This window comes from Acipenser ruthenus, chromosome 6, assembly GCF_902713425.1.
Source record: "Acipenser ruthenus chromosome 6, fAciRut3.2 maternal haplotype, whole genome shotgun sequence".
In the NCBI taxonomy this organism is placed as follows: Eukaryota; Metazoa; Chordata; class Actinopteri; order Acipenseriformes; family Acipenseridae; genus Acipenser; species Acipenser ruthenus.
The window spans coordinates 40,938,255-40,951,485 of NC_081194.1; the positions used below are offsets into that span (position 1 = coordinate 40,938,255).

Below are 13,231 nucleotides of genomic sequence, written 5' to 3' on the forward strand. Positions count from 1 at the left end.
TTAACTAGGATGTTAATGTTTCATCTTTGTAAACCATGATAGTTAACGCTAGGCCTACTGACAAAATAATAATATTGTAATGATTGTATGTCATTAGAATATATTTCTAAAACATTTTTATTTAGATTGAAGATTAACATTGACGTGTAAAACCTTATATACAGTAAATAAATCTTTGCGATCACACATCAACACATCTGATTAACGACATATTTACAAGCAGAAAAAAGCTGTCAAGCGTTTAACACTAGGCCTAGTATAAAGACGTAAGTTACAGTATAACTGAACACTGCATCGCACATATTTAGACCAAAAATAAAAAAATAAATAAAAGTGGTGTGTACACATTACCATACGATCTGCAAATAAAATGACCAGATAGAAAATGTTGTAGCCAAATCAAACTGCTGCTGCACCTTCCTTTTGTGTTACTGCGCTTGCGAGATCCACTTTTCCCCCGGTCTACTAAATTCCCTACGACACCGGATTTAAAAGTATGTACTGTATTGCAGTGAACGTGTCGTTTCTTTAGTTTTGGCAAGGGATATTTTCAGACTCATATCGTTCTGAATTAAAATACTTATGTTGAAAATATAGTACTGTACCAACAAAACCAACAGTACAGCTAAATGGAAGCCTGCTTATTTTAAAACATAGTCCTTTCAGCTATGTATTTTTTTTTTTTTTTTTTGTGTATGTGTTCCCTAAAAAAAACAGACAAGGGTTGGAACGGGCCAAAATGAAATAATCAGATATGCATCACGTGCGTTTAACCGTCACTGAAGTCAAAATCTTATAGGGTTGGATATGCAAGTGCTGACTGTACTAGCAATAAAAAGTATGTCTCTGTAAGCCTACCTGAATTTTTTTTTTTTAAATCCCACGATATCTTTATTTAAATTATCGATATTGAACAATAGACTTTTTTTTTTTTTTAAACTTTGCTCTCTTCTGCGGTAGTCTCCTTGGTGGCCAACCCCTAGTGACAATTGTTTTTCAGTTTAAAATAGTTTAATTTCATCCTCTACAGAAATCAAAAGCTGTAGCATAACAAGACATATCCTAGAACAACAGAGTCATCCGATTAATTATAAAAAGGTAGTATTTCCTAAAAAAAAACACAAGACATAACTTGTCGAAACCAGTTCTCATGACCAGGGATAAAAGTAACGATGTAACCCATGTTTAATATGTAATGCATTTACTCAACATTCAAATTATTAAGTCATTACTTCTCATAAAATAGCTTTATTGACCGACAATAAACATATTTACATGAAACATACATTTTAAATAAACATATTTACACACAGTATTCACAACACTTCTTGACCCCCCCTCCCCCGTAGATACAGTAGCATATTAAAAGAGTTTAAACATTGCCAGTATCAATCTAATAGTAATAAAATATTTCCTTCTAAAATTTAAAAAATAATAAATAAAAAAGATTTAAATTCCTAAATGTGTGACAATGGAAATGCACTCCAAAATACATTTTGCTTCTACATTTACATTTTTTTATACATTTATTTATTTATTTAGTTTTTTTTAAAGTCTTTTCAAATTCCTTTTGCTCTTGCCACTTCCTGGTAATGGTCCTGATTTCTTGCTATAGGTTTCTATTTTTCCAGTTACACAATTTGACAAACCATGGTAGTCACAGTGACATTCTGTGCAGAAGTCAGAACCGCAGCTTGCACGGCTACATGTCGCCCTCTGTAGGTGGGGATAAAACTTTGCAGGAGACCCACAATGTCCACATTTTTTTAGAGACTCTTGGTGTTTTAGCTTATTGGCAGCCTATTAAGGAAGAAAAAAAGACATTAAAACAAAATCTACACTTTTCTTAGTGCCCACCACCAACAGTAATCTCTACAGGTAACACAACAGAATCCATAACTACTACACAAGAAGAGGTGGAATGAGAAGTTTGTTTCAACCAGCTCCTAAATTTGTATATATTTGATTAATAAAAAAATAAATTGATAGCTTGAAGCCAGCTCAATCCCAATGCTGTAGTTCAGGTCTATGTGTATTTTAATATCCTGCCCTATCAGTCCAAGAACTACACTGATGATATAACATTATACTTACGGCGTCTGTTTTTTGGTGTTTATTTTTTGCTATTTGAGTTTTATGTAGATACCCTGAGTTTTTTTGGGGGGCTTTCGCTTTTTATATACTGTATGAAATTATTGTTTTTCAGTTACTTTCCAAAATGATTGGGTATTTATTTTTTCTGTCACAATATATATAGTAACGCGGCAGTACTTGCACCTTCTGTCCTATGCTGTCTTCCATAACAAAATCCTTACGGTGACGGGAACATTCTTCTGGGGGTTTTTGTGTGTCTAGACATTTTCTTTACATTTTGCAATTTGGTTTTAAATCCCACGAGCGTGTACTGTAAATCCTCACTGTTACTGTAATATATATAAATACCACGAGAAACAATCTCCCGTTTCTAATTGTAATCTCATTTTAAGTCTCACAAGCATGCATAATCCTCCAATAGAAATTTAGGAATTTGCTGGGGTGGGTTTTAAAGTATTCAGAACAAATCAATGCTAGATACTGCATAACTACCCTGGGAAAGGGGTGTGTGTGTGTGTGTGTGTGTGTGTGTGTGTGTGTGTATGCCCCGGATTCTCAATGGGGCCAGAATAGCTTCCATGCACTTTCAAAATGCACGGGGGGCTAAAGAGTGGCCGAACGTTAGAACCCGAAACTTGTACGCTGTCCCTTGGAAAGCGAACCTGAGGTACTTCCTGTGCCCTGATTTTATTGAGATGTGAAAGTAAGCGTCTTTTAAATGCACCATAGTGAACCAATCACCTGGCCTTATTGACTGTAACAACTGCTGCATGTTAAACATTTTGAACTTCCATCGACTCAGATAAGGGTTGACCTGTCTGAGATCGAGGATTGGTCTGAGGCCACCATCCCGTTTGGGCACCAGGAAGTACCTGGAGTAAAAATCTTCCAAGTGAAGAGGATACTGTGCAAATAGCCCGCTTCTGCAGCAGGGCTGTCACCTCCTGAGACAATACCAATGTGCCTCGCCCCAAAATGGAGGAGGATCATGTCTAAATTGCAGAGAATAAGTGGTCTGTACAGTATTGAGCACCCAGGTGTCCAAGGTGCATGGACGGCAGTACTCCAGGTGACTCCCTAAAAAGGGGCCCAGAGCCTGTGGCAGCAAACTGCTAGGGCTGCGGCTTTGCCTGAGGCTTTTGCCTTTGCACTTGCTGGCAGAATTTAATGAAGTTCCCCCTTTGCGCAGCCACGGGTCAGTTGTGGAAACCCCCTCTGGCTTTAGCAGGAGTCTGGAACATTGGTCTCCAGTTTGGCGCCAGTCTGCGTACTGGAGGCGGCCTCTTTGGAAGCAGGCGCACCAGTTCCTGACTCTCACGTCAGAGTGCTGCAGCACATCATCTACCATAGGACTAAAAGTGTGTCCTGGAGTAATGGGAGCATCCAGCAATGGTGCCTTGTCACCGTCTGCTATGCCTGCCTGAGACAGCAAGAGCTGACGTCTTGCAACTACTAAAGCAGGCAAGTTTCTACCCACTACCTGCCTGTTGAATTTTGAAATACGGAGCAAGTTGACACATGCGCCAATGGTGTTGCACCATCTGAATCACCCTCGTCAGAGGGGAACTCTTGATCAGCCGCCTCCTCAGAAGCAGCGATAGACAGCATGCCACTCTGCATGTACTCTTGTAACTGTAATGGTGCAGAGGAAGCAGGTGTAGCAGTGCGGTCGCGCAACAGCTCCGCTAACATGTTTCCCTGTTGGGAGACCGCCTCCCAGAGCTTATCCAGCTGCTCAGAGCTCTCTGATCTATGAGACAGGTGGCTCTTTCTCTTCCTTTTCTTAGGCGGGGAAACCGGATGAGGGGAAGGGGAAGGAGAAGATGAGGAAGACCGTGAAGCCGGTCTCCTACGTGATGGTCTCCTATCTTCCCTAGGCACAGAGCTCACACGAGAGGATACAGCTCTCTTCTTCTGAGGTGAAGGGGAGCCTTGTCCAGGTGGATCGGACAGAGGGCGCTCTGTAGAACTGCGTGACACTCATTTTTCTAATCTACACGTAGAACAAAACTCACAATTGCAGTCGGCGAGTGCCTCTTTAGCATGCTCCGGACCCAGACAGGCATCTGCCATGCCTGTGCTCTGTGAGGAGACCCCTCTTGCATATGTCACAAGATAGCATAATGTAGTCACAGTAGTACGTAATGCAAACAATATTTAACTGTAAATCTCTATAACAGTATAGCATATATTACTAGTACTCAAGGAGACTTATGAATACTGATTAGATCAAAGATGGTACCGTCTTGTATCGAATGCTTAACACCTGCACTGTTTACTATAGTACAAAGTACGGTACACACAGAACGTGTCTATAGTGCACAAGCATAGTACATACAGTGCACAGACTGTGCACAATAAGGACAGTGTAGTACAGTATGGTGGGCAATGCACAGTATACACGGCACAGTATAAATGGTACGGTATGGTAGTGCTAATTATATATTATACAGTACATATAGTAGTGCGTATGGTGCAGTGCAGTACATTATGATGGGCAATGCACAGTACGGTAGTGCCAATGATATTATATTGCCCAGTGTACCATATATATAGTACCCCTGGTACAGGTGTACGGTATAAGAACGGTGCACACTGACGGTGCAGAGCACGGTCCACTACCGTTACAGTAACCTATAGTGCCCAAAGCATGGTACACATGGTACGATGCAAACGGTACTGTATGGTGCACAGATCATAGTACCCCTGGTACGGTACGGTGCACGGTACAGACAGTATGGTGCAATGGTATGGTACGGTGCGCGGTAAGGTACGGTGGACAGTATAAAGTATGGTGCACATGGTACGGTTCACTAAGAACGCTGGTAGATCAGTGACCTACAATGACTGAAGAAGCAATATGCAGGGATGCCCACCCGTATAGCTTCTGGCTTAACACAACACAGTCCTAAGATTGGAGGAAGCCTGCTGTCAGCCAGGCATTCAGGAGAATGGGAAGGATGGCACTACTTGGGAAATTATAAATCCCGGTGTTGACGCTGTAGGAAGACGGGCTGCACAAAATGTTTTGACTGAAGCCTCAGGTCCCATGCCGTACACAAACTGCAACATCGATAGCAGTGCTTTTCATTTGTTAACCGACATGCAAAAGCTACACCCATTCAATGCTGTACTGTAGCAGAGGCACATAGGATACAAAATGATGATTGGCAAAAGAGTTGATGAAAAAAAAAAAAAAAAAAAAAAACAACCTGGTTGGAACAGTGAACAAAGCAAGAAGACAGCTTCCACCATCTGTGCAGAACTTGCAACCACAGCTGTACTCCAGTACAATTTTGAAATACGACTGTGCTACGCTCTGTTTACAAGTGCAAGCCAAGAAACAATGTAATTATTCTCAGCTCCCTTCATACGTCAGTTGCCATCGGGACTGTTGACAGGATAAAAGTGACACAAAGTATGGAGTGTACGTTTTAGGCCAGATGACACGTCAGTACTCAGTGAAATCCGGTTCTTGCTGGTGGCCAGTTGTTGTATTTTACAATGTACTGGACCTGGCAGCCATCAATTCCTTCATTTTGTACAAGGAATGCACTGGGGAAAATCAGTAGGAGAGATTTCATCTTGAAGCTAGCCACAGCGCTTCCGCAGAAACATTTCAATCAGAAAACTGCAAAGCAGCAGGCAAATGTAGCTCAACCTGGATTCAGTGCTGCACCAACCGACACGCGCAAGAGAAAACATGCGTTACTTTTGTTTTAAATCAAAAAAATTCACTTTTATAGTTTTGTATGTACATATAGCTATTTATGCACTAGTTTTTTTTATTTTCTGAAGTAGTGCTTAATTTGTGGCAAGTGAGAAAATAAACCCTTTCATGTTTAATAGTTCATTTAAATACGGCGTTTCGGCTGTGCAGATGTTTGATATGATGTGCTTGAATAAAACTTTTGAGTTGTATCCGATAGCTTGTCGTCTTAATTTTAATATTGAAGTTGTTTAAAATGTAACCGTCAATGAGTTGGAGGGCAAAGTTAACCCATAATAAAATAAATTAAAACACTGTAACTGCTGCTAGTCATCTCTTGCTAGTTTTAAAATATTTATATTTTGTACTTTAAATTTTGGGTAAAGTTCTGCACTTGCTTCGGATCAGGTACGTTAAAGGTGCGCCACCAAACTTATCAAGGTTGTCCTGGAAGGTTGTCCTGGAAGAAAACTTGCTTCCTTCTGCTCTGAAAATGTTCCCCAACTCTGAGGATTGGTTTTTCCAGCAGGACAATGCTCCATGCCACACAGCCAGGTCAATCAAGGTGTGGATGGAGGACCACCAGATCAAGACCCTATCATGGCCAGCCCAATCTCCAGACCTGAACCCCATTGAAAACCTCTGGAATGTGATCAAGAGGAAGATGGATGGTCACAAGCCATCAAACAAAGCCGAGCTGCTTGAATTTTTGCGCCAGGAGTGGCATAAAGTCACCCAACATCAATGTGAAAGACTGGTGGAGAGCATGCCAAGACGCATGAAAGCTGTGCTTGAAAATCAAGGTTATTCCACCAAATATTGATTTCTGAACTCTTCCTAAGTTAAAACATTAGTATTGTGTTGTTTAAAAATGAATATGAACTAATTTTCTTTGCATTATTTGAGGTCTGACAACACTGCATCTTTTTTGTTATTTTGACCAGTTTTTCATTTTCTGCAAATAAATGCTCTAAAATGACAATATTTTTATTTTGAATTTGGGAGAAATATTGTCAGTAGTTTATAGAATAAAACAAAAATGTTCATTTTACCCAAACACATACCTATAAATAGTAAAACCAGAGAAACTGATAATTTTGCAGTGGTCTCTTAATTTTTTCCAGAGGTGTATATATATATATATATATATATATATATATATATATATATATATATATATATATATATATATGGCAATTTCCCTTAGAATTACTTTTAATTTTATTTTGTACTGCACGATACACAAACAAAAATATACAAAACAACTAAAAACAAAGCATTAATATCGTACTGTTAAACCATATACACACGCATTGCAGTGTAGCAAAAGTCACAGGGCAGTGACGTCAGCTCCCTGGCAACAAGCCTCCTACGTTGGAAATGGCTTCTTTCATTGCAGCGGGTTTGTGCATTTGAGAAAGGAGGGGAAGACTCATAAAATTAGTTAAAGTTAAAAAAAAAATATTTACAATATATTAATAAGTTAAATGCAATGAATACACTGGGCTGCAGTCAGTCGATAAACGGGCCGCGTGCCCCCGAGGTACATTATCTTATATCTTTAACAATGGCTGCCACTGAACGACGGGGAAAGTAATATATACAAAAATATTGTAATTACCTTATGAATTTCAGGTGCCTTTAAAAGTAAGATGACACAGAAGGACTGCGTTCTATTGTCGTTTTTATATACACAAATAAGCTTACTCGACTTGAAAAACATCTTAAACGGTAAAGAAATTTGATTGAATGCGCATAAAAAGTTCAATATGAAAGCTGAAAATTAATTTTAAAAAAAAACCACATTGTAGCTTACTTCACGAAGTAAAAACAGGCTTTTATTATTTTAAAATACCACCGCATCAGATTACTAGTGCTTAATAACAGTAACAACATTTTATTTCTCTCTGCACTTGGGAAAGGTGTGAAGTCAGTGAATTGAGTGTGAATGGGGTACCTATTTACAGTGGTTTTCAGGTGTTTATTGAATATACCGTTTTTTTTGTTTGTTTTTTTTTCCCCTTTTAAAGTCAGGGTTTATCGGTTAAAACCAAAAACCAGAAGCCGTAAATTACACTAATCTGCAATCCATTATAGTCATCTCATAAAAACTACAAGGATAAGTTTATCAAGTAACTTTTCACAAAATGTATTACATGTATACAGAGAAGGAAAACAGTTTAAAGCAACCTACCTTTTGAAACTCTGCATGTCGACTTGGTGGAGATCTATTGCTCTGGTTCATTTTTTTCTGCGTTGTCCCCCCTAATGGTGTCTGAATGGGTGTTGAAGCCAATCCCTGAATGCAAGATAACACTACCCTGGAAACTGCATTGTGCCTCGTAGTAACCTCTGCTCGTCTTTTTGCAGAACTTGCCTAAAAAAATGTATTTAAATTAATAAACGTAGAAAAAAAATTATATTTACATTGAATAACACAGTAAATACCAGGTTGGTCTTTGCTACCATAATACAACAAGTGGCATGACAATACGTTGCATATTTTAAGATCCTTTTTAAATGAGTGTACGTTACTATGTTGTTATGCATTAACAAAGTATTTTGTACACAATATACAGTGCCGAGAAAGTTTGTGAACCCCCTTAGGATTTTCACATATTTCAAACCTAAAATGTTATTAGATCTTAATCTGTCCTAATAGATAGATAACCTGATTAAACAAATGACACAAAAACATGATACTTTTTCAACATTTATTTATCCACAAATGATTCAACATTCAATATCCATGTGTGAAAAAATATGTGAACCTTTAGATTCAGTAACTGGTGGCACCTCCTTGAGCAGCAATGACTTCAAGTAAGCATTTCCTGTAACTGTTGGTCAGTCTCTCGCATCGGTTTTGAGGAATTTTGGCCCATTCCTCCTTACAGAACTGCTTCAACTCAGTGACATTTGAGGGCTTCCTTGCATGGACAGCTCGCTTCAGGTCTTGCCACAACATTTCGATGGGGTTTAGGTCCAGACTTTGACTAGGCCATTCTAAAACGCAGAATTTCTTCTTCTGCAGCCATTCATTGGTAGATCTGCTTGTATGTTTAGGATCATGGTCTTGCTGCATGACCCACTTTTGGTTCAGCTTCAGCTCATGGACGGATGGCTTGACATTCTCCTCTAGAATCTTCTGATACAATGAAGAATTCATGGTTGTGTCAATGATGGCAAGCCGTCCAGGTCCGGAGGCAGCAAAGCAGCCCCAAACCATCACACTCCCATCACCATGCTTGACGGTTGGGATGAGGTTCTTCTGTTTGAACGAAGTGTTTGGTTTTCGCCAAACATATCGTTTCTGATCTTTATATAGGGTGGGGCGTCCCAAACTCACCCCTGAAGATCTACCTAATTATTTAAACACCTGATTCTAATTATCCCCTTAATTGAGCTGATAAAAACAGGGGTTCACTTACTTTTTCACAACCTGAATCTTAATTACTCATTGTTTGTCTAATTCATACATCATTTTCAAAAGACATGGAATTGGTTAATATAAAACCTATTGGATATTTAAGAAAAGACTTGATTCAATAAGGCAATCATGGTAAAACTATGGAATTTCCATAATTATCATTGGGGTTCACAAACTCTCGGCACTAATATATATCACACACAAAATAAACAATATTTTACAACACTACATACCATTAGCCTCGCTTTAGCTTCTGTGTGCATCTGGGTTGCCAGTTTATCCTCACAGATGATCCGTTGCCAGGTTTTGCTCACTCTTGCAAAGCTGTTGGAGACATTACATATTTCAAATCAAATAATGCATGTGGCAGTACCACCTCATTGTAAATAAAAATAGGGATCTTATTTATATTTACTTATCAATTGTGTATTACTCATGGCCAATATTTGTCCACCATATTTAGAAGTTGATCTTATGGAATAAGCAATCAAACATGACTTTCATTCCCATTAGCTGTAGAAGTTTAGTTCTACAAGTCTGTGTTAAAGTACAGCACACACAATATAAAAATACACTGGATTACAACATGTAAATACTTTACTGATAAAGAGGAGTACAAATGTGCGGACAGAAAAACAGAAGCAAAAAGCCAACTTACTTTATAAGATCAATATCCCCCAGACAACGTAGTAACTTTGCTATAAGATGTTTCATGTCTCTCTGCAGCAGCTCCTGTAGAATATCCACTTGTTCAAGTCCCATTTTTCTCCCTATTATGTTCTGGAGACTAAAATCCCCTGCAATTTTATCAATTAAAGTCCAATCAAATTTCTGAGTTTTTTTATGGCAGTTTATCAAGGCAGAACAAACTGCATTCTCAAACTGCAGGGCTGGGAGCAGTTTCAAGTCAGTTGGAGAAGCATTTTGGAGTTCTCTTATGGGTCTTACTCTACCAGGTGTGTGGAAAACAGTTACTTTGGGATTACTACAATCTGCAGCTATTCCAGAGTCAAGTTGTACATGATCAAATGAGCTACAGCCCTGACTGCTACAAAAAGACAGGTACCCACTGTCTTCTTGTGGGCTACTGCTCAGGGTAAAGTCAGACCCACACTCCCCGCCATCACCAAATCTAGAGAGAGACAGATCTTCTCTATTTTCTTTATTGTGGATGGGCTCAACTTCATCTGTAAAATCTAAACTTCTAATTTTAGTATTCATCGATTTATTTTCTTGAAGATAAGCATCTGCATAATCCTTGAAAGGTGATGTTTGATTTGATGCTGGTGAATCTTCTTTGTTGTAATAACCTTCATCTTGTTTAACACAGGGGCTGGATTGCTTTTTCTGGCTGGTATACTGGCACTTCATTTTCAAAAGAAAAAAGTCACCTCCCTAAGTGACTTAATTTCTTGTTCTGTAAAAAACAAAAGATTCATATTTTGATCGTAAACAGTTTTAGATTAATATTTTAAAACATTGTTCTATGAAATTATTGATTAAACCATTTTCAAAAATCCTATTGTTCTTACTGTAAACTACACTGTATTTAAATATTAAGCTTCCATTGTAACCCTTTACTGCCCTGTAATACCTGTAAGTCACCTTCGATAAAGGCGTCTGCCAAATAAATACATTATTAACATCGCACAACGATCCTAAACACAAATTACCAACAAAATCAGATGCCATACATTTTAATTGCAACTTAAGTCTGTGTAATATATGGCGGCCACAATATGCAGATTACACAGTAGGAATTTCATTTTAGCGCCCATTGATACCGCCCCTCCCCCAGAAAGACAAGCTGGATGAAAACAAGGCCTCATTAAAATAAAATTAGATTTTGCTTTCTCAAACGTAATGTTCAGTAACAACGTTTAGCATCATTTTCAAACTTTTTTTAAAAAATATTGTATTCAAGTAGGAAAATATGCTGAAGTTTAACATGTTATTGTTTTGTAAACAGTATTACATAACTGTAAAGGGTATAGTATAATTAATTGAAAAGTGTTATCATGAAAAGTGATTTACATTAAAAACATACATGTATTACGAAGTAAATATTTTCAAAGCATGAATGAGACACATACAACACGCAGGCACACACAGGCCTTTCAATTAATGTTTCATTTATTGGCGCGTTTTAATCATTTGGCAAAATTGTATAAATCTACATTACTATTATTATTATTATACATTTCTTGCAATCACTAATAACGTTTGTTTTCATCAATATTATTTTATTACAGTTATTATTTATATTAATTGTTTTAATACAGATGTAATAACACCCGTAAAACAGCTAGAAATGTACTACAAGCGATACCTCATAATATAGTCACAAAAACAGCGAATAAAAAAAACATAATACAATACAATAATTAAATGCATACTTACATTTGTATTACAGTTTCTTGAATATCCTCAGTGCTGCTTCAGTTCACCAAACACTGCTGCTTAAACTACTCTCTCACTGCTTTCTGAACTCAGTAAAAGCGCCAGTACCTTAACCAGTTTGAATTTCGCCCCCCAAAATACACGAACCAATCAAAATGAAGCGGGAGAACTTTAACTTTCAACAACCAACCAGACACAAGCTAGCCTGGATTCAGAAAGCGGAACCAAAGTCCAAGTGCGCTGATGTTTTGATTCCCGGATTCACAGGAGCGTCAGTAAAATTAAGTCCATTGACAACCTCTTGACTAACTGTATGTATTGCTTTGTAATTTATATATATATATATATATATATATATATATATATATATATATATATATATATATATATATATATATATATATATATATATATATAAAATCAGCCACACAGGCATACATTTGTTTTCCTTATTATTCTCGTCAGTTAATTTACGGAGGTGATACTCACTGTATACTATAAAATAAATGTGCAAGTTCAAGTGATATTTTTTTTTAGATTGATTCATTTGTTTTCTCCAAATCGCACGAATGACATATTGCAGTAGCTATAGTGTTATGTGTAATAATATTAGACTTATGATGCACCTGTAGAGATTTAGGGATTTTAGTTAGTTATGTATTGACAACCCCTCTTACCTTGTTATGGACTTAATTAAACACACCTGATATGTTGCACTAATTGCCACGAGACAGCTATTTAAATCAGCTGCTTGGTGCATAAGAGACAGTGGAGTGGAGAGCGCTGTTATCTGCCAGGTGTCTGCTGTGGATCGGCAGAGAGAAGACTGCGAGTTCTGCTTGGTGACAGACGGTGCCTAGCTGGTTTCTGTTGGACTGCCACAGTGGCGCGGGGTTGCTGTACCTGGAAGCTGCTGTAGCTGTGTCTGACGGTCGGTGACTTTCTTTTTGAATTTGATTTACCCGCGCAAGAGAGACTGGTCCTCTCCCTCCCCTTTCTCCTATTGCTCAGTTTCAATTGACACTATATTAGAGTACTGTTAGTACGGCACTTTTTTTTTTTTTTTTTTTTTTTTTTAAAGACTTTTATACCTCGCTATCAACTGTTTTACATATATATTGATATCAGTTAATATCCTAACTACATTTAATAGAATTTAGTGATACTGTGTTGCTATTTAAGTGTCTATTTGTAATTGTTGTTAACTGACTAATTGTTACATGTTTTAATGTGTGTGTGTGTGTCGGAGTGAATGACTGGATAGAGAAACGGGGTTAGTTAAAGTGGGAGGGCTTATTTGGTCGGTGGGAGGCGTGTGTGGGCGGCTCCTGACTTCTGCTGGAGTGCGTGGCACAGACTGATTGTGTCCTTTTGCTTTTATTTTTGGGCGTTTTATATAGAGGGGATTTTAAATGTCACAGTTTGGTACTTTTTTAATAGGTATTGTTTATTTATTTTTTAATTTTGAGTTGCTTCACTTTATTGTGCACATTCTGGTGGGGGATGCTGTTGGTCTGGGTCGAGTGTTTCTGGGGCAGTCCCTTTTATGCTCTCAACGGGCTGTGCATGAATGTGTGTGTTTCTGAAATAGATTTGTTTTT

The 13,231-nt window shown here is 37.9% G+C and overlaps 1 protein-coding gene across 1 annotated transcript; it reads right to left on the reverse strand.

Annotated features, from left to right (window-relative positions):
* Positions 1–1,150: 1,150 nt before the first annotated feature.
* On the reverse strand, positions 1,151–11,861 carry fbxo5 (F-box protein 5). Its single transcript, XM_034016984.3, has 5 exons — positions 11,631–11,861; positions 9,889–10,647; positions 9,464–9,554; positions 7,998–8,180; positions 1,151–1,800 (listed from the first exon to the last, which is right to left on the reverse strand). The coding sequence occupies exons 2-5, from the start codon at positions 10,599–10,601 to the stop codon at positions 1,549–1,551; spliced, it is 1,239 nt and encodes a 412-aa protein (XP_033872875.3). The 5' UTR covers positions 10,602–10,647; positions 11,631–11,861; the 3' UTR covers positions 1,151–1,548.
* Positions 11,862–13,231: the final 1,370 nt, after the last annotated feature.